The 21,170-nt window shown below is 46.8% G+C and overlaps 1 protein-coding gene across 1 annotated transcript in view; it reads left to right on the top strand.

Moving 5' to 3' along the window:
• LOC124718916 (pneumococcal serine-rich repeat protein-like) overlaps positions 1-21,170 on the top strand; it is a 282,270-nt gene that overhangs the window by 109,034 nt on the left and 152,066 nt on the right. Inside the window, exon 2 of the mRNA XM_047244570.1 lies at positions 13,369-13,484. Within this exon, the coding sequence (XP_047100526.1) occupies positions 13,372-13,484 (113 nt within the window). The 5' untranslated portion in view covers positions 13,369-13,371. The remainder of the gene's footprint in view (positions 1-13,368; positions 13,485-21,170) is intronic.

The following is a 21,170-nucleotide window of genomic DNA, read 5'->3' on the forward strand; positions in this document are numbered from 1 at the left end:
ACCGCACGACCACGAGCTGCGGACTTAAAATTTGTTATGCTCAATCCTGGAACATGAATGCATATTTAGTTAGTGGGTTATTTATACAAAAATGTAATTACTTTTTAAAAAACTAGAGCTAAATATTTATGAAGATGATGATTTTGTATCATTTATACTGAAATAAACATAACTAACTCAAAATCATACAATGTACACACTTCAAATTTGTTGTTCAGTGCTTAGAAAGCTTGTCAATTTAACCTTACTTTTGAAGCAGACGCTTTTCGTGCATGATGTATAGAATGGCTACAACTGCAATTACAGCATTTCTAACATTGCCTGTGGCACAGTGTTTAAAGGAGGATAAGAAAACAGGACGCTGGTCCGTGTTATGGATTAAAATGAGAAATATGTTAATGGAAATGTTGCACCCAGAACCTGATTATATCAACTTTCTGCGGATAGACTGTGAAACTTTTAACAGCATGTTTAGCTTTACTTCACCCTCAACTAGAAAAAGAAGGCACAAGAATGCGAAAATTTATTCTCTTCTACTTGGTCCTATAATGACAGGCCATTAAAATACCGCAGTATGGGAAATTCAGCCCACATCATCCGTGGAAGAACAGGAGAACTTCGATTTCTTTTATTTCATTCCACTTCGCTCATAGCTGGCTGACCGGAGAATGACGTCACGGCGTTGCTCAGGTAACACCAATGCCGTGCTGGCTTTCCCTATCAAGCCGTAAGTGGTTCGGCTGGTGAGCCCGTGTTGCCACACCGTGAAACCACGTGGTGTCACGCATTACGTGCGTCAACGTTTGTCAGCTCCCGTTGAAAAGTCGCATTTTCTGGCGTTTACGTGTTCTGTAGTCGTCAAGTATTGTGAACAAGTGTTTTGTGTCCGTGTTGCATTAATAACAACAGTGCAGTACATCTGAATACGAGATTTGCAGTAAAAGTGTCGTCCAAGAACACGCTCGCTGGCTGACAGGACAACGTTCTGCTGCAAAACATTCCTCCCAATTCGACAATAGCAATGGACAAAACCCCATACCACTCCGTTGTAACGCATAAAGCTCCAAAAATGCAGTGGCGAAAAGCGGATATTTTGGTCTCGGTGCAAAGAAATGTTCCATTAGATAAAGTTGAACCTGACATGTACAAAGCGGTGTTAATGGAACTTTTAGTGCTCTACAAACCAAACCTTCACGCTCCCAGGTGGACGAACTGGCTAATGGTAAAGGGCATAGCTCAATCGTGTTTCCTCCGTATCATGCTCATTTTAATATGTGCGTAGGTGGAAAATATTGTGGCAAAAAACAGCAACAAGTTAACGCTCAGTGAATTTTAAATACTGAGAAAAGAGGCCAACTGGTCTTGAGTTGTCAGCCATACTTTCAAGGCAGTTGAGGAGACATTTGTTACTGAAGGTCTGCAATGAGTTTTGAGGAATACGTAACTTCTCTTGTTGCCATGTTATCAGAGTGTAGAAATACTGATCTCACAAACATTCTAATGGATGTGAAATTGCAATAGAATCCTGAAATAGTGTATTACTCAACTAGCAACTCGCCAACTATACTTTATAAAACAACACATACTCAGTAGAAAAACAAATGTGTAACTTCTTGATTTATATTGTTAAAAACCCAAGCAGTTCTCGCTTCACCAGCTATCGATGGCCACAATTAGTTAACTGAAAAAAATCTGTAGTCGCTTGAATATCGCGGTAGATATGGAGGTTTTGCACATTAATCATATGGCAAGACACTGTCGCCTTTGCGCGCTATCATTTCCCAAAATCTTGTTTCGATACCTCACACTATATATGAGATACGAGTAGTTTATGAATATTCACTCTAGTTTCTTCACTGACACACGAGTTCAAGACTGGAAGGCTGTACACACATTCCATTATCTCGAAATTGGAAACAGACGGCGATATCCTTCAAAGTTCTAGGAATAACTCGATATATTTTCTACATTTAATACGCGGCAGCACGTAACCTAACACGCACCTAACACAATGTTCACAAAATCCGTATTTTTCACTCCAAACTAAGAATTTCTTGCAGTAGTTTACCTACTATCGAAATATGACAACAACAATGACCGCCGGCCGCGGTGGTCTAGTGGTTCTAGGCGCGCAGTCCGGAACCACGGGACTGCTACGGTCGCAGGTTCGAATCCTGCCTCGGGCATGGATGTGTGTGATGTCCTTAGGTTAGTTAGGTTTAAGTAGTTCTAAGTTCTAGGGGACTGATGACCACAGATGTTAAGTCCCATAGTGCTCAGAGCCAGCCAACAATGACCGTTAACGCAATGATAGGCTGTTAGTCATGAAACTGACGAATTAAACATTAAGATGCGCGAGAATGAGAGTTTATTACCGAATAGTGTCTTTGAAATTGTTTGAGAAAGATCGCAGATCGGCCGTTTGCCGATACGCAGTCAAGCGAGCCTGCCAGGTTCAGCACCGAGTATGCACGGCATTATCGTCGCCCAGCACACACTGCCTTCACTCGCTCAGTACTGAACTGTCTAGTCGTAACTTGAACGCACTATAGGTATGTAGCATATCTTAACGGGATCGAAATGAGAATTTTCTTTTGTTTTATTAGCGTATTTATACACTACTGGTTATTAAAATTGCTACACCAAGAAGAAAGACAGATGTTAAACGGGTATTCATTGGACATATATATTATACTAGAACTGATATGTGATTACATTTTCACGCAATTTGTGTGCATAGATCCTGAGAAATGAGTACCCAGAACAACCACCTCTGGCCGTAATAACGGCCTTGATACGCCTGGCCATGAGTCAAACAGAGCTTGGATGGCGTGTACAGCTTCAACACGATACCACAACCGTGACTGGCGTATTGTGACGAGCCAATTGCTCAGCCACCATTGACCAGACGATTTCAGTTGGTGAGAGTTCTGGAGAATGTGCTGGCCAGGGCCCGTATAGGACCTGCAACATGCGGTTGTGCATTATCCTGCTAAAATGTAGGGTTTCGCACGGATCGAATGAAGGGTAGAGCAACGGGTCGTAACACATCGGAAATGTAACGTCCACTGTTCAAACTGCCGTCAATGCGAACAAGAGGAGACCGAGACGTGTAACCAATGGCACCCGATACCATCACGCAAGGTGATATGTCAGTATGGCGATGGCGAATACACGCTTCCAATGTGTGTTCACCGCGATGTCGCCAAACACGGATGCGACCATCATGATGCTATAAACAGAACATGGATTCATCCGAAAAAATAACGTTTTGCCATTCGTGCACCCAGGTTTGTCGTTGAGTACTCCATCGCAGGCGCTCCTGTCTGTGATGCATCGTCAAGGGTAACCGCAGCCATGGTCTCCGAGCTTATAGTCCATGCTGCTGCTAACGTCGTCGAACTGTTCGTGCAGATGGTTGTTGTCTTCCTGTTGACTCAGGGATCGAGACGTGGCTGCAGGATCCGTTACAGCCATGGGGATAAGATGCCTGTCATCTCGACTGCTAGTGATACGAGGCCGTTGGGATCCAGCCCGGCGTTCCGTATTACTCTCCAGAACCCACCGATTCCATATTCTGCTCCACCGAGGATGACACGGCGGTCGGATGGTACCGGTAGGCCACTCGTGGCCTGAAGACGGAGTGCTAACAGTCATTGGATCTCGACCAACGCGAGCAGCAATGCCGCCATACGATAAACCGCAATCGCGATAGGCTACAATACGACCTTTATCAGAGTCGGAAACGTGATGGTACGCATTTCTCCTCCTTACACGAGGCATCACAAGAACGTTTCACGTGGCAACGCCGGGTAACTGCTGTTTGAGTATGAGAAATCGGTTGGAGACTTTCCTCATGTCAGCACGTTGTAGGTATCGCCACCGGCGCTAACCTTGTGTGAATACTCTGAAAAGCTAATCATTTGCACATCACAGCATCTTCTTCCTGTCGGTTAAATTTCGCGTCATCTTCGTGGTGTAGCTATTTTAATGGCTAGTACTGTAGAAAAAACTATTGACTGGAAAATGTGTAGAATATCTCGCGCAGTAACCAAAAAATAGTTCTCAAGAGCTGACGCACATCCCATGTGCTGATCACACGTAAAAAGAATACCAAGCCGGTAGCCCACTCGAAATGCTGCGTTCTGCGATTGCTCAAATACCGTCTGTTCAAAAAATTCCGGCATTCGTAATTTCGCGGCAATGGTGTGTTGGAGCGAAATGCGGTTGGCATCCCTGAAAACGCATGTATTTAGTGTGTAACTGCCAAAGTTTCATTGTTGTGTGTTCAGTTCTGTGTTAAGTAGAACGTTGTGTCGCAGTTTGCGAATTTCCATGTGGCAGAGTTAGAGTAGCAGCGCGTCTGCATTAAATGTTGCGTGAAGCTCAAGAAAACCTTTATAGAGACGGACCATTTGATGTAGGAAGCCTACGGTGACGACTGCTTAAGCCGAACTCGATGTTGCGAATGGTTCACGCGATTTAAAAATGGCCGGACGGAAGTTAAATATTATCCTCGGTTCAGGACACCATTGGATGTCTACCGACGATGCTCATGTCACGATCGTGGACGAAATTGTGCTTGCGAATCGAAGACCTACTGTCCGAAAGAAGTGTAACTTTTCAGTTGGATCTTGTCATGAAATCATGACGCAGCATCGTGGAATGCATCTTGTAGCCGTCCGACGGTGTAAGAGTCAAGACCAGAAATCTGTGAAGAGCTTTTGGATGGCGCAAATGAGACTGAGATACTCCTTGAGAGAATCATAATTGGTGTTCAGGCGTGCTTCTACGATAAAGATATTGAGACCAAGGTTCAATCTTCACAGTGGGTCGGGAAAGGTTCTCCAAGAAAAGCTCGTCAGGTGAGGTCAAATGCAAAAGCTGTGGTGATAAGTTTTCTTTGACTTTGAAGGAGTCTACAGGGACAAACTGTTAATCGATGGTACTATCGGGGCGTGTTGCGACGTCTGCGAGAAAATGTGAGAAGGAAACGGCCTGAAATTGGTACGTGGTTACTGCACAAACGAAGTCACTGTGGTGCCTCATCCTCTGTACTCTCCAGACCTGGCCGCTGGACGTTTTTATTTGCAAACCCCATTGAAATGACGAAGATTTGCAACGACGAGATAAAAACAAAATTCGCAGATGGCGCTTCGCACGATCCGGCAAAAGCCGTATCAAGACTGCTTCCGGAATTGGGAACGGTGTTGGAGCAGTGTGTCAATTGTGGAAGAGAGTATTTCGAAGGAGACCATACGAATTGAGTAAAAGGTAACAAAGTTCCGGAATTTTCCGAACAGACCTCGTACATCTTCTATACTGTGCATCCGCGGATGAGCGGCACGTAAAACTCCTGCTATTTCTCCTCGACAGATAAAAGATCTGCTAAAATCGTTGCGTCGCCTGTTCGGCAGCTACATAGCGTGCCGTCTACACCTAATTTGTGCACGTTACACGTGTCGTGTAATATCGGCTTAGCTGTTCGTTGCCTTGCTGTGTCCAGTGCACGCATCGAACAGCTCGTAAGCGATCATATGGAATTTCTTGTTGAGTGTTGTCCTCATTCCAAAGCACGCGATCGTAAACGATCAGATAAATTTCTTGCTGGGCGTTGGCCTACTGATTGTGATACACGTGATGAAGCAGTCCGTAACCGATTCTGGTTGCTTGGCGATCCTCACTTGCCTGACAAGCACGTAACTGCCTTCTCTTTCGTACCTGCCCGGTAGATCTGCCAGCTGATAGGTGTTCGGCAGGCATTATAATTTTCACGGAGAAAACAAGATCAACTGTACAAAATTTCAGGTCACTCGGATTAACTAATTTTTGAATAGCGCCTGGAAGGCGGCGGGTGGACCTCATTAGCAAGTTAAGCTAAAGCGATGGTTCTCGGCCGTCTGCTCTCCATGAACTGGGCGAAAGTGGAGCGGCGCTCGAGAACTGCACAGCGTCGGCTAGAGGGCGCTGTGGTCGGTGAAGATCTTCCGCTCTCGTACTGCCAACCTACGCTGTGGCATCGCAACCATCGATACCACACTAATTATTTTGCTTACTTACGAAAAGTATTGTATAGGGTTCTCACTGTTGCTAAACAGACATTTACACTGGACTACAACATGTGAGGGCTTGCAAAAATCACAACGCACCGTATGACCAAACGTCGAGAATTGCAGCATTGATTTCTCGCTGTTGGTTTTTATGGGAAAACCGATACACCGTTTATAGGTTGAGTCGTACACAGATTACAGCAACCAGCTGCTTGTTACAATGCTATTTACACTCCTGGAAATGGAAAAAAGAACACATGGACACCGGTGTGTCAGACCCACCATGCTTGCTCCGGACACTGCGAGAGGGCTGTACAAGCGATGATCACACGCACGGCACAGCGGACACACCAGGAACAGCGGTGTTGGCCGTCGAATGGCGCTAGCTGCGCAGCATTTGTGCACCGCCGCCGTCAGTGTCAGCCAGTTTGCCGTGGCATACGGAGCTCCATCGCAGTCTTTAACACTGGTAGCATGCCGCGACAGCGTGGACGTGAACCGTATGTGCAGTTGACGGACTTTGAGCGAGGGCGTATAGTGGGCATGCGGGAGGCCGGGTGGACGTACCGCCGAATTGCTCAACACGTGGGCCGTGAGGTCTCCACAGTACATCGATGTTGTCGCCAGTGGTCGGCGGAAGGTGCACGTGCCCGTCGACCTGGGACCGGACCGCAGCGACGCACGGATGCACGCCAAGACCGTAGGATCCTACGCAGTGCCGTAGGGGACCGCGCCGCCACTTCCCAGCAAATTAGGGACACTGTTGCTCCTGGGGTATCGGCGAGGACCATTCGCAACCGTCTCCATGAAGCTGGGCTACGGTCCCGCACACCGTTAGCCCGTCTTCCGCTCACGCCCCAGCATCGTGCAGCCCGCCTCCAGTGGTGTCGCGACAGGCGTGAATGGAGGGACGAATGGAGACGTGTCGTCTTCAGCGATGAGAGTCGCTTCTGCCTTGGTGCCAATGATGGTCGTATGCGTGTTTGGCGCCGTGCAGGTGAGCGCCACAATCAGGACTGCATACGACCGAGGCACACAGGGCCAACACCCGGCATCATGGTGTGGGGAGCGATCTCCTACACTGGCCGTACACCACTGGTGATCGTCGAGGGGACACTGAATAGTGCACGGTACATCCAAACCGTCATCGAACCCATCGTTCTACCATTCCTAGACCGGCAAGGGAACTTGCTGTTCCAACAGGACAATGCACGTCCGCATGTATCCCGTGCACCTAAGGTGCTCTAGAAGGTGTAAGTCAACTACCCTGGCCAGCAAGATCTCCGGATCTGTCCCCCATTGAGCATGTTTGGGACTGGATGAAGCGTCGTCTCACGCGGTGTGCACGTCCAGCACGAACGCTGGTCCAACTGAGGCGCCAGGTGGAAATGGCATGGCAAGCCGTTCCACAGGACTACATCCAGCATCTCTACGATCGTCTCCATGGGAGAATAGCAGCCTGCATTGCTGCGAAAGGTGGATATACACTGTACTAGTGCCGACATTGTGCATGCTCTGTTGCCTGTGTCTATGTGCCTGTGGTTCTGTCAGTGTGATCATGTGATGTATCTGACCCCAGGAATGTGTCAATAAAGTTTCCCCTTCCTGGGACAATGAATTCACGGTGTTCTTATTTCAATTTCCAGGAGTGTATTTATTAAAACAAAGCTTAAGCAGACTGTAAATTGTGGTCTGGAGAGTTATGTGCCTAGTAAGTGGATAAAGGATGGAAAAGACCCACCATGGTCTAATAACGACATTCGGCGGACGCTGAGGAAGCAGAGGGTGTTGCACTATCGGTTCAAAAAGGAACGCACAAATGACGACAAGCGAAAGTTAGTAGAGATTCGGTCGTCTGTGAAAATATCTATGCGCGAAGCATACAACAACTACCACCGTAACACCTTAGCAAAAGATCTGTCAGGGAACGCGAGGAAAGTTTGGTGGTACGTAGTATCGCTAAGCGGGTCGAAGGCTTCCATTCAGTCCCTTGTTGACCAGTCTGGTGTGGCAGTTGAAGACAGCAAATCAAAAGCCGAAGTATCAAATTTCGCGTTCAAGAAACGATACACACAGGAGAATCGTACAAACATATCGTCATTTCACCATCGGGCAGAGCCCCGTATGGACGACATAGTAATAAGCATACCAGGCGTAGAGAAAAAAACTGAAAAATTTGGAAGTAAATAAACCACAACGTCCGGATTGAATCCCAGTTCGACTTTGCAAAGAGTACTCTACGGCATTGGCTCCTCACGTAGCTTGAATCGTGAATTTCTCCCCCAGCAGAAAGTCCCAATGCGACTGGAAAAAGACGTTGGTGACTCCAATATATAAGAAGGGTAAAAGAACGGACCCCGAAAATTACAGACCGAACATTCCTAACTTCTGACTGCTGCAGAATCCTTGAACATATTCTCAGTTCGAATAAAATAAACTTTCTTGAGACTGAGAAGCTTATGTGCATCAATCAGCATGGTTTTAGAAAACATTGTTCGTGCGAAACTTGCCCTTTTCTCACATACACTGCGAACTATGGATGAAGGGCAACAGGCAGATTCCACATTTCTAGATTTCCGGAAAGTTTTTTTTACACGGTGCCCCATTGCAGACTGTTCACGAAGGTACGAGCATATGGAATAAGTTCACAGTTATGTGAGTGATTCGAAGACTTCTTAAATAATGGAACCCAGTATGTTGTTCCTCGACGGTAAATGTTCATCAGAGACAAAGGCATCGTCAGGAGGGCCCCAGGGAAGTGTGGTAGGACCTCTGTTGTTCTCTATCTGCGGTTGTTTGCTGTTGATGCTGTGGTGTACCGTAAGGTGTCGAAGTTGAGTGACTATAGGTAGATACAAGACCACTTAGACAAAATTTCCAGTTGGTGTGATGAATGTCAGCTAGCCCTAAATATGGAAAACTGCAAGTTAATGTGGATGAGTAGGCCGGCCGGAGTGGTCGAGCGGTTCTAGGCGCTACTGTTTGGAACCGCGCGACCGCTACGGTCGCAGGTGCGAACCCTGCCTCGGGCATGGATGTGTGTGATGTCCTTAGGTTAGTTAGGTTTAAGTAGTTCTGAGTTCTAGGGGACTGATGACCACAGCAGTTGAGTCCCATAGTGCTCAGAGCCATTTGTGGATGAGAAGGAAGAACAAACCTGCAATGTTCGGATACAGTATTACTAGTGTCCTGCTTGACGCAGTCAAGTCGTTTAAATATTTGGCTGTAACGTTACAACGCGATATGAGATAACGAGCATGTGAGAACTGTGGTAGGAAAGGCGAATGGTCTCCTTTACAGGTGAACCACTCTTTCCTAAAAAGGAGACCGCATATAGGACTCTTTTGCGACCTATTTTTGAGTACTGCTCGGGTGTTTGGGATCTGTACCAAGTCGGATTGAAGGAAGACATCGAAGCAATTCAGAGGCGGACAGCTAGATTTGTTTCCGGTAGGTTCCAATAACACGTAAGTGTAACGGAGATGCTTCGGGAACCGAAGTGGGAATCCCTGGAGGGAAGGCGACGTTCGCTTCGAGAAACACTACTAAGAAAACTGTAGAGAACCGGTATTTGAGGCTGACTGCAGAACGATTCTTCTGAGGAATTGGGGCTCATATGGAGGCTTATAGACAGTCCTTTTCCCTTCGCTCTATTTGCGAGTGGAACAGAAAAGCAAATGACTAGAAGTAGTACAGGGTATACTCCGCCACGCACCGTACAGTGGCTTGCAGAGTATACAGGGTGCGTCAAAAAAATGTATACACACTTTGAAGCGTCATAGAAAATTTATTTCCCGATCTGCAATGTTAAATTTCTGGAAATGGAAAGCTTAAAGTCCAATTGGAAAAATAAATGTACTTTGCAAATGTGATTGATGTCCAAACTGGTGGCCTTCAGCACCAATACATTTCTGAGTACGAGTCACCAGTGATTCCGTACTTCGTACCAAAGTGTCCAATGAGATTTCTGCGCACACTGCCTGAATCTCAGTCCAAAGTGTGCCCAGGTTACGTGGTTTACGTTTGTACGCCTCATCTTTTACTGTGCCTCATAAGAAGAAATCCAGCGGCGTGAGGTCTGGAGAGCGCGCAGGAAACTCGGTTGGTCCCCTGCGTCCTATCCACTGTGTTGTGTCTAGGCAAGACAGCCTAGACACAATGCGAGGAAGCCGAAAGGCACGCGCTAAGCTCACGCAGATGGCCGTGAGGTCTGAAACAGGATACGTAATGAATGCTATAAAGAAAAGTACGTAGCTTCTGGAATACTTAACTTTAATCCATCCTTGTGGTACATCGCTCTTGACGAGACAAGTGAGGCTCTTAAGATACAAGCTATGTAAGGCTAATGGCACCTTGCTAGGTCGTAGCCATGGACTTAGCTGAAGGCTATTCTATCTGAGCGAGGCTTCGTCAGTGTGCATCGCTAGCTACGTCGTCCGTACAACTGGGGCGAGTGCCAGTACGTCTCTCTAGACCTGCCGTGTGGTGGCGCTCGGTCTGCTATCACTGAAAGTGGCGACACGCGGGTCCGACATGTACTAATGGATCGCGGCCGATTTAAAGCTACCACCTAGCAAGTGTGGTGTCTGGCGGTGACACCACACACTGGCCTGGCACATTGTGATCCAGGTGTGCTCGTACGTCCCTATGATATTGCGGTGAGGCACCATCTTGTTGGAAATAAAACTAATCATTACCGTATAATGCACGAATAGCAGGGAATATGGAGTCAGCAAGCATTGTTCAGTACGTTTCTCCAGTAACAGTACCTTCAAAGCGGAAAGGCCCAATGAGTCCCCTTGCAGACAAACCACAGCACACATTTACACCAGGCAAATTCACAGCCTTTTCAACTGTAATGTCAGGATTATCTTCAGCCCAGTACACACGATTGTGTCCATTGACAGTTCCATTGAGTTTGAATTGGGCTTCATCCGACCAAATTATGTTGCCCCTAAATCCCGGTTCACGTCTCACCATCTGAACACATTCACAAAATTATAACCTTCGATCTGGATCGTCGTCACTTAGCTGTTGCATCAGCCTTGGAATGTACACACGAAACTTGCCTTTATTCAGAATGCGTAGCACACTACTAGCACTTACATTACTCTCACGTGCCGCTTGCCTTTGAAGATTTTTGAGGCGAAGGCTGAAACAGTTCCGAGAGCGCAGTTGTGGAATCATCACCTGTAGCTGTACGAGATCGCCCATATCGACCTTTATGCACATCACACACTGTTCCGTGAATTTCGAATTTGTCTCGCAGACGTGTAATTGTTAACCTTGAAGGTGGTTCTGTACCATACTGACTTCTCCACTGTCTTCGAACCGCAGCTGCCCGGATCTCGTGGTCGTGCGGTAGCGTTCTCGCTTCCCACGCCCGGGTTCCGGGGTTCGATTCCCGGCGGGGTCAGGGATTTTCTCTGCCTCGTGATGGCTGGGTGTTGTGTGCTGTCCTTAGGTTAGTTAGGTTTAAGTAGTTCTAAGTTCTAGGGGACTGATGACCACAGCAGTTGAGTCCCATAGTGCTCAGAGCCATTTGAACCATTTGAACCGCAGCTACATACTCAAACTTCCAGTTCACTTAATTATCTGCTTCCGCGCTTCAAAGCTCAAACGCACGTCCGCCATGTTGCAGTTACTTCCTTGCCACTGCTGCCACCTGTTGAAGAAATATACCATTACTTTCTCACAGATATATAACCTTGTAGAACGGGAAATAAATTGTCTATGACAGTTAGTGTGTATACATTTTTTTGACGCACCCTATATACACTCCTGGAAATGGAAAAAAGAACACATTGACAGCGGTGTGTCAGACCCACCATACTTGCTCCGGACACTGCGAGAGGGCTGTACAAGCAATGATCACACGCACGCACGGCACAGCGGACACACCAGGAACCGCGGTGTTGGCCGTCGAATGGCGCTAGCTGCGCAGCATTTGTGCACCGCCACCGTCAGTGTCAGCCAGTTTGCCGTGGCATACGGAGCTCCATCGCAGTCTTTAACACTGGTAGCATGCCGCGACAGCGTGGACGTGAACCGTATGTGCAGTTGACGGACTTTGAGCGAGGGCGTATAGTGGGCATGCGGGAGGCCGGGTGGACGTACCGCCGAATTGCTCAACACGTGGGGCGTGAGGTCTCCACAGTACATCGATGTTGTCGCCAGTGGTCGGCGGAAGGTGCACGTGCCCGTCGACCTGGGACCCGACCGCAGCGACGCACGGATGCACGCCAAGACCGTAGGATCCTGCGCAGTGCCGTAGGGGACCGCACCGCCACTTCCCAGCAAATTAGGGACACTGTTGCTCCTGGGGTATCTGCGAGGACCATTCGCAACCGTCTCCATGAAGCTGGGCTACGGTCCCGCACACCGTTAGGCCGTCTTACGCTCACGCCCCAACATCGTGCAGCCCGCCTCCAGTGGTGTCGCGACAGGCGTGAATGGAGGGACGAATGGAGACGTGTCGTCTTCAGCGATGAGAGTCGCTTTTGCCTTGGTGCCAATGATGGTCGTATGCGTGTTTGGCGCCGTGCAGGTGAGCGCCACAATCAGGACTGCATACGACCGAGGCACACAGGGCCAACACCCGGCATCATGGTGTGGGGAGCGATCTCCTACACTGGCCGTACACCACTGGTGATCGTCGAGGGGACACTGAATAGTGCACGGTACATCCAAACCGTCATCGAACCCATCGTTCTACCATTCCTAGACCGGCAAGGGAACTTGCTGTTCCAACAGGACAATGCACGTCCGCATGTATCCCGTGCCACCCAACGTGCTCTAGAAGGTGTACGTCAACTACCCTGGCCAGCAAGATCTCCGGATCTGTCCCCCATTGAGCATGTTTGGGACTGGATGAAGCGTCGTCTCACGCGGTCTGCACGTCCAGCACGAACGCTGGTCCAACTGAGGCGCCAGGTGGAAATGGCATGGCAAGCCGTTCCACAGAACTACATCCAGCATCTCTACGATCGTCTCCATGGGAGAATAGCAGCCTGCATTGCTGCGAAAGGTGGATATACACTGTACTAGTGCCGACATTGTGCATGCTCTGTTGCCTGTGTCTATGTGCCTGTGGTTCTGTCAGTGTGATCATGTGATGTATCTGACCCCAGGAATGTGTCAATAAAGTTTCCCCTTCCTGGGACAATGAATTCACGGTGTTCTTATTTCAATTTCCAGGAGTGTATGTAGGTGAAGATGTTAATCAAGCTTTCATTCGGTCAAACCTCATACCGCCACCACCACCACCACCACCACCACCACCACCAACAACAACAACAACAACTATTGGTGTTGACAGGTGATGGCGCGCCAGCAGTGTTGGCTGATCCTGGCAGCCTGCGCCCTCTCAGCTGTTGTTACCTGGGGATCGGCGAGAACTGCAAACGATGACGGAATCTGCATCAGGGTGACGCAGTAAGTACCAAAAACTTTCATACAGTTAAAATGTTCATCTTCTTGAGGAGACTATTATAGTAGCGATATGCGCTCATTACTACACTACTGGCCATTAAAATTGCTACACCAGGAAGAAATGCAGATGGTTAACGGGTATTCATTTGACAAATATACTAGAACTAACATGTGATTACATTTTCACGCAGTTTGGGTGCATAGATCGTGAGAAATCAGTACCCAGAACAACCACCTCTGGCCTAATAACGGCCTTGATACGCCTGGGCATTGAGTCACACAGAGCTTGGATGGCATGTACAGGTACAGCTGCCCATGCAGCTTCAACACTATACCACAGTTCATCGAGAGTAGTGACTGGCGTATTGTGACGAGCCTGTTGCGCGGTCACCATTGACGAGACGTTTTCAGTTGGTGAGAGATCTGGAGAATGCGCTGGCCAGGGCAACAGTCGAATATTTTCTGTATCCAGAAACGCCTGTACAAGACCTGCAACATGCGGTCGTGCATTATGCTGCTGAAATGTAGGGTTTCACAGCGATCGAATGAAGGGTAGGGCCACGGGTCGTAACACATCTGAAATATAACGTCCACTGTTCAAAGTGCCGTCAATGCGAACAAGAGGTGACCGAGACGTGAAACCAATGGCACCCCCTACCATCACGCTGGGTGATACGCCAGTATGGCGATAACGAATACACGCTTCCAATGTGCGTTCACCGCGATGTCGCCAAACACGTATGCGACCATCGTGATGCTGTAAACAGAACCTGGATTCTTCCGAAAAAATGACGTTTTGCCATTCGTGCACCCAGGTTCGTCGATGAGTACACCATCGCGGGCGCTCCTGTCTGTGATGCAGCGTCAAGGGTAACCGCAGCCAGGGTCTACGAGCTGATAGTCCGTGCTGTTGCAAACGTCGTCGAACTGTTCGTGCAGATGGTTGTTGTTTTGCAGACCTCCCCATCTGTTGACTCAGGGATCGAGACGTGGCTGCACGATCCGTTACAGCCGCGCGGACAAGATACCTGTCATCTCGACTGCTAGTGGTACGAGGCCGTTGGGGTCCAGCACGGCGTTCCGTATTACCCTCCTGAACCCACCGATTCCTTATTGTGCTAACAGTCATTGGATCTCGACCAAGGTGAGCAGCAATGTCGCGATACGATAAACCGCAATCGCGATATGCTAGAATCCGACCTTTATCAAATTCGAAAACGTGGTGGTACGCATTTCTCCTCCTTGCACGAGGCATCACAACAACGTTTCACCAGGCAACGCCGGTCAACTGCTGTTTGTGTATGAGAAATCAGTTGGAAACCTTCCTCATGTCAGCACGCTGTAGGTGTCGCCACTGGCGCCAACCTTGTGTGAATGCTCTGAAAAACTAATCAAAATGGCTCTGAGCACTATGGGACTTAACTACTGTGGTCATCAGTCCCCTAGAACTTAGAACTACTTAAACCTAACTAACCTAAGGACATCACACACATCCATGCCCGAGGCAGGTTTCGAACCTGCGACCGGTTGCGGTCTCGCGGTTCCAGACTGCAGCGCCTAGAACCGCACGGGCACTTCGGCCGGCCAAAAAAATCATTTGCATATCACAGCATCTTCTTCCTGCCGGTTAAATTTCGCTTCTTTAGCATCTCATCTTCGTGGTGTAGCAATTTTAATGGCCAGTAGTGTAGAATGACTTAAGGAATGACAACATCGAACTGCCAAAAGCCAACATTTCGTTCTAACTGATGATCATCTGTATCTAATTTAAAACGTATTTAGATTTCCAGAAGGCCTTAGATAGAGAAAGCACGACAAATTGATGGAGATTTTGATAAATATTGGAATGGGGAAAAGATATCTGCGAATCATCAAGAACCTGTACTGGAATCTGACAGCGCGCCTATTCTTGGGGACTACATCGAAGCAGTCGAAATTCTCAGGGGAGTAAGGCAGGGATGTATCTTGTCGCTCATACTATTTAATATATACTCAGAATTCATATTCAGAGAATCCTGGAAGAAGTAGAAGAAGAACTTGTGATAAATGGAATAAGATTAAACAACATTCAATATGCTGATGATTATATTCTACACTCCTGGAAATTGAAATAAGAACACCGTGAATTCATTGTCCCAGGAAGGGGAAACTTTATTGACACATTCCTGGGGTCAGATACATCACATGATCACACTGACAGAACCACAGGCACATAGACACAGGCAACAGAGCATGCACAATGTCGGCACTAGTACAGTGTATATCCACCTTTCGCAGCAATGCAGGCTGCTATTCTCCCATGGAGACGATCGTAGAGATGCTGGATGTAGTCCTGTGGAACGGCTTGCCATGCCATTTCCACCTGGCGCCTCAGATGGACCAGCGTTCGTGCTGGACGTGCAGACCGCGTGAGACGACGCTTCATCCAGTCCCAAACATGCTCAATGGGGGACAGATCCGGAGATCTTGCTGGCCAGGGTAGTTGACGTACACCTTCTAGAGCACGTTGGGTGGCACGGGATACATGCGGACGTGCATTGTCCTGTTGGAACAGCAAGTTCCCTTGCCGGTCTAGGAATGGTAGAACGATGGGTTCGATGACGGTTTGGATGTACCGTGCACTATTCAGTGTCCCCTCGACGATCACCAGTGGTGTACGGCCAGTGTGGGAGATCGCTCACCACACCATGATGCCGGGTGTTGGCCCTGTGTGCCTCGGTCGTATGCAGACCTGTGTGCCTCGGTCGTATGCTGATTGTGGCGCTCACCTGCACGGCGCCAAACACGCATACGACCATCATTGGCACCAAGGCAGAAGCGACTCTCATCGCTGAAGACGTCTCCATTCGTCCCTCCATTCACGCCTGTCGCGACACCACTGGAGGCGGGCTGCACGATGTTGGGGCGTGAGCGGAAGACGGCCTAACGGTGTGCGGGACCGTAGCCCAGCTTCATGGAGACGGTTGCGAATGGTCCTCGCCGATACCCCAGGAGCAACAGTGTCCCTAATTTGCTGGGAAGTGGCGGTGCGGTCCCCTAAGGCACTGCGTAGGATCCTACGGTCTTGGCGTGCGTCCGTGCGTCGCTGCGGTCCGGTCCCAGGTCGACGGGCACGTGCACCTTCCGCCGACCACTGGCGACAACATCGATGTACTGTGGAGACCTCACGCCCCACGTGTTGAGCAATTCGGCGGTACGTCCACCCGGCCTCCCGCATGCCCACTATACGCCCTCGCTCAAAGTCCGTCAACTGCACATACGGTTCACGTCCACGCTGTCGCGGCATGCTACCAGTGTTAAAGACTGCGATGGAGCTCCGTATGCCACGGCAAACTGGCTGACACTGACGGCGGCGGTGCACAAATGCTGCGCAGCTAGCGCCATTCGACGGCCAACACCGCGGTTCCTGGTGTGTCCGCTGTGCCGTGCGTGTGATCATTGCTTGTACAGCCCTCTCGCAGTGTCCGGAGCAAGTATGGTGGGTCTGACACACCGGTGTCAATGTGTTCTTTTTTCCATTTCCAGGAGTGTATTTGCTGAAGCTATCCATGCGTAAAATTATTTATGGATAGAACAGTAAGGGTAAGCAGTCAGCATGGGCATGAAATAAACGTCACAAAGACGAAACTCATGATCGTAAATAAGGAAAATATTACAGGAGTAAGCTTAGTCATAAACCATAGAACTACAGAAGGGGTGAAAAATACGCATACCTTCGAACCGTAGTAAACGAAAATTTGGATAACTCGCAAGAAATCAAGATTCGCATCGGGAAAGCAAGAACTGTGTTTCAGAAAATGAGTGTTGTCTTCAAAGGCTACAACCTAACATTACGAAAAAAAAATCAGACTTTTGCAGTGCTCTGTATATTTATCCTCCTGTATGGGGTAGAGACATGGACCACAAATAAAAACACGGAGAAGAAGCTGGCAGCCTTTGAATTGTGGCTTCATAGGCGGATCCTGAGAATACCTTGGACCCACAGAGTGACAGACGTAGAAGTTTTGAGCACTACCCCTTAATCGATCAAGATGTGAAACGCTGAAAGTTGTATGCGGAATACAAATAGATATGATTTGCTACAAAAGAATACTTAAGAGGAAAATCTACAGCAAAGGAGGTCCTGGAAGGAGACAAATATCTTGGTTTGACAACCTTAGCTGCTGGCTAAGTGTGCTCGACGGAACAGTTCCGTGTTCCTACCAACAAGAGAAGAAATCCATCACGATCGCCAACATCTGAACCGGATAGGCGCCGAAGGAAAAATATCTGAAGTTCCCGTCCCGTAAATTTGAGTTTGTGCTGCTGCTTTCATAATTGATTTAGAAATGAAAACCGAGCGAGATGGCGCAGTAGTTAGCGCACTGGACTAGCATTCTGGAGGAAAGCGGTTCAAACCCGTGTCCGGCCATCCAGATTTAGATTTTCCGTGATTTCCTTATATCGCTCCAAGCAAATGCCGGGATGGTTCCATTGAAAGGGCACGGCAGACTTCTGTTCCCGTCTCTAATGATATCGGTATCGACGGGATTTTAAACCCAATCATCCTTCCTTCCTTCCTTGGAAATGAAATTGCTGGCCAGTATGTACTTGTGATACCAATTTATTAAATTTTAGGCCCATTATTACGTATTTTTTAAGAGGCGATTTTGTTTTCAAACATCTCATGAAATGGCAAGTGCTTCAAAATTTTATTTCCCAGTGGTTCAAAAGCGGAACCACCACCTTGAAACAACTGATTGCTTAATTTTTACCAATTTATTCTTGTACTCGTTGCTCACTATGATAAAAATGTTAATTTTGTGATAAATTTTAAAATAAATAGTAAAACAGTAAGCTATCCTCAAGATCACTCTGTGCATCATCCGCCAGTCGGGCATGTTGGTTTAGCGGTAAATAATTTTCTATCTGTCTTTAACGTAGCCTTTATCTGTCAAAGATGTGGGGAATCGCCAGGTACGACACGTGATTCGGATTCGACATTAAACTGTAGGTTGTAATCTTTCACTCCCACACATCGCCATTAAAGTTCTCATGCTTTGCACAAATTTTGAAAACTTAGAGAGGACTAAGATTACAAAAAAAGAAGATTTTAATTATGTTGTTGTTGCTCAAAATCTTGTGTCTAGGAACTGAGGAAGAGTTGTCTGTTGCTATGAATATCTTTTTATTGTATCCCATTCTGCTAAATCACACCGACTTTATAATTTCCACATTCAAAAGCCAATAATTACATTGTTGGTGACAAACTTATAAAAACGTCTACTTCCATCTGAGGCATGCCCACTACTACTTACATTCTGCAGTAACTCAATTTCCATAGAGTTTGCAAAGCAAAGGAGTTTACAAACTTTCTCGACAGGAGAAGAATCTTTACCAAATTATATAATTATTTCATAAATAAATCTAGAAACAAATTTAATAATTAGCGTTAGATTGCGCGATTAATAATATTAATTTAAGTCTGTTAAAAATCTTGTAATTTCAGTTATTTTTAAAAGAAGAGTAATTTTAACTATTAGTACATATCGATTGTAACACATTAATTTCTTTTCTATACATTTTAGCCTGAAATATAAAACATCGTATACAAAATCCTATGAAATCTTTTAGTGAAACAGCTGAGATAATTTTAACCTATGCAAGAATCGATAGTATACATGGTAACGGTTATTTCTATTTAAGAAAAGCTGATGTTACAGGAGGATGATTCATTATAAGGCCCCCTTTCGCCGGTTCGATAACTGGGGTTCTTACGGGAACAGTAAGTCGACGAAGTGGGGCCGAGTTGAAAGATTTGCACCATGCCGTTGTACCACACGCAGTCACTGGCTTTTCAAGGAAGGTTTCCCCAACATTAGCAGAAGTCTGAGCCGGCCCTTGATACATCATTACGTGCCAACTTTCCCCATTTAGGCGAGAATCCCGATTTGCTACTTTTTTCCTCCTACCTCCCGATTACTCCATTATTTCTGGCTAATTATCGGCAAACCTAATACACGTGTTTTGAAACCTCGCCGTTTCAGGTTTTTTTTCTCTCTCTCTCCCAATGGCTGGAAGTTATTCGTTCATATTCCTTTTTAATCCATATATGTATAGAAGTTTATAAAATCGAAAGACATTTGATCTGTATTTAGGTTGTTATTTTTTCCTCATTCTCGCGCATTTTGTAGAGTATATACTCTTATTGCTCAGTGTTGCGCTCTCTTTGAACTTGTGTCTGTGTGTTGTTATTCTGATTAATTAAAGTCGATCATTACTCAACGTTCTTATAATCGGTATAATGATTAAGAGTGTTAATTTTTACTTGAATACCTGAAAGGATTACCTGTGCTACGCTATAGATAACGAGTGTCGATTCATAGTTTTCTTTAAGAATAATCGAAATTCCTGGAGGGAAAAATACGTAAAATAATACTTGTAGCAGACTGGTGCGTGCTGCACATAAACATGTAATAAAAACAGTTAGCAAAAGTTAAAGAGAGTTGAAAATAAGAAGATTAAAATATATGGTCGATGTTAGAAGCTCAGGAAGTACAAGCTTGAGGTAGTAGAAGCGCTCGTAAATAATTAGCTCGATCGCAAATAGACATGCGTGACAGTTAAACATGCGCGATGTCGTACAACGCGATCGTAAATATTGGGATGGCGCATAAGTTCGCAGCGTTTCATCCATGATTTTAATAAACACAACAGAAACTCATAACAAAAGACTTTTGTCATAAATAATATATGCTTCTTCAGTATTATGAAAGTCTGACAACGCTGGGGTAACTTTTCGATTCCGCAATTGTACAAATCACATGTGGTTTTGAGGCAAAGAACTCGTGGAGCCATGTTCGGAGCGCAGTTTCATCCATAAAGGAATTTCCCTCAGTTCCGGATGATAAAAGACTGGGGAAGGTGAAAATCTGAGGGCGCAAGATCAGGTGTTTTTTGTGAGTCTAGCAAAATGCGGGAGGGCGTTACCGTAGAGGAGCATCACTTCACGCAATATTCCTCGTCGTTGTTCTTCGATTGCGTCTGCACTGTCATTGTTTCACTAGATGCATAACGTATTTTGTGGATGTTTGAGCAGGGCTTTGTAGGGGAGCTGCTGCTTTGTTCGCGCACAGCCATTCCTTTCTTTTCCTTATTTTTAATAAAGACACCATTTCTCGTCACCAGTAACGGTACGGGACAGGAATGGTCGGTGGTGTTCACGAGCCAATTGATGACGAGGAAGCAAAGATGCACATATGGCCATCCGCTGATTTTTGTGATTTTTGCTTAGCACGTGCGGTACTCACGCAGTCGACTTTTAAACCTTCCTTATTGCATGCAAATGTCGCACGATGGTGGAATGATCACAGTTCATCACTTTTGCCAGTTCTCGAGTACACTGACGTGAATCGTTGTGGGTTAATGCATTTAAACGATCTTCGTCCAGCCCCAAAAGCCTTCCTGAATGTGGAGTGTCACTGATGTCAAAACGATCCTCCTCAAAACGAGAAAACCAATTTCTTCTCGTGCCCTGTGCATTGGGATTATTCTCGTACACAGCGCAAATGCTCCTGAGTGTCTCCGCTGCTATCGCCCCTCTACTCGACTCAAGCAGAAGAATATGTCCCGAATGTTTCGATTTCTCCATTTGGCACTCCATATTCTAGCGTTCACAGCTACACTCACTATCTCCAAACGACAAAAATG

Source organism: Schistocerca piceifrons, chromosome 10 (genome assembly GCF_021461385.2).
Source record: "Schistocerca piceifrons isolate TAMUIC-IGC-003096 chromosome 10, iqSchPice1.1, whole genome shotgun sequence".
Lineage (NCBI taxonomy): Eukaryota > Metazoa > Arthropoda > Insecta > Orthoptera > Acrididae > Schistocerca > Schistocerca piceifrons.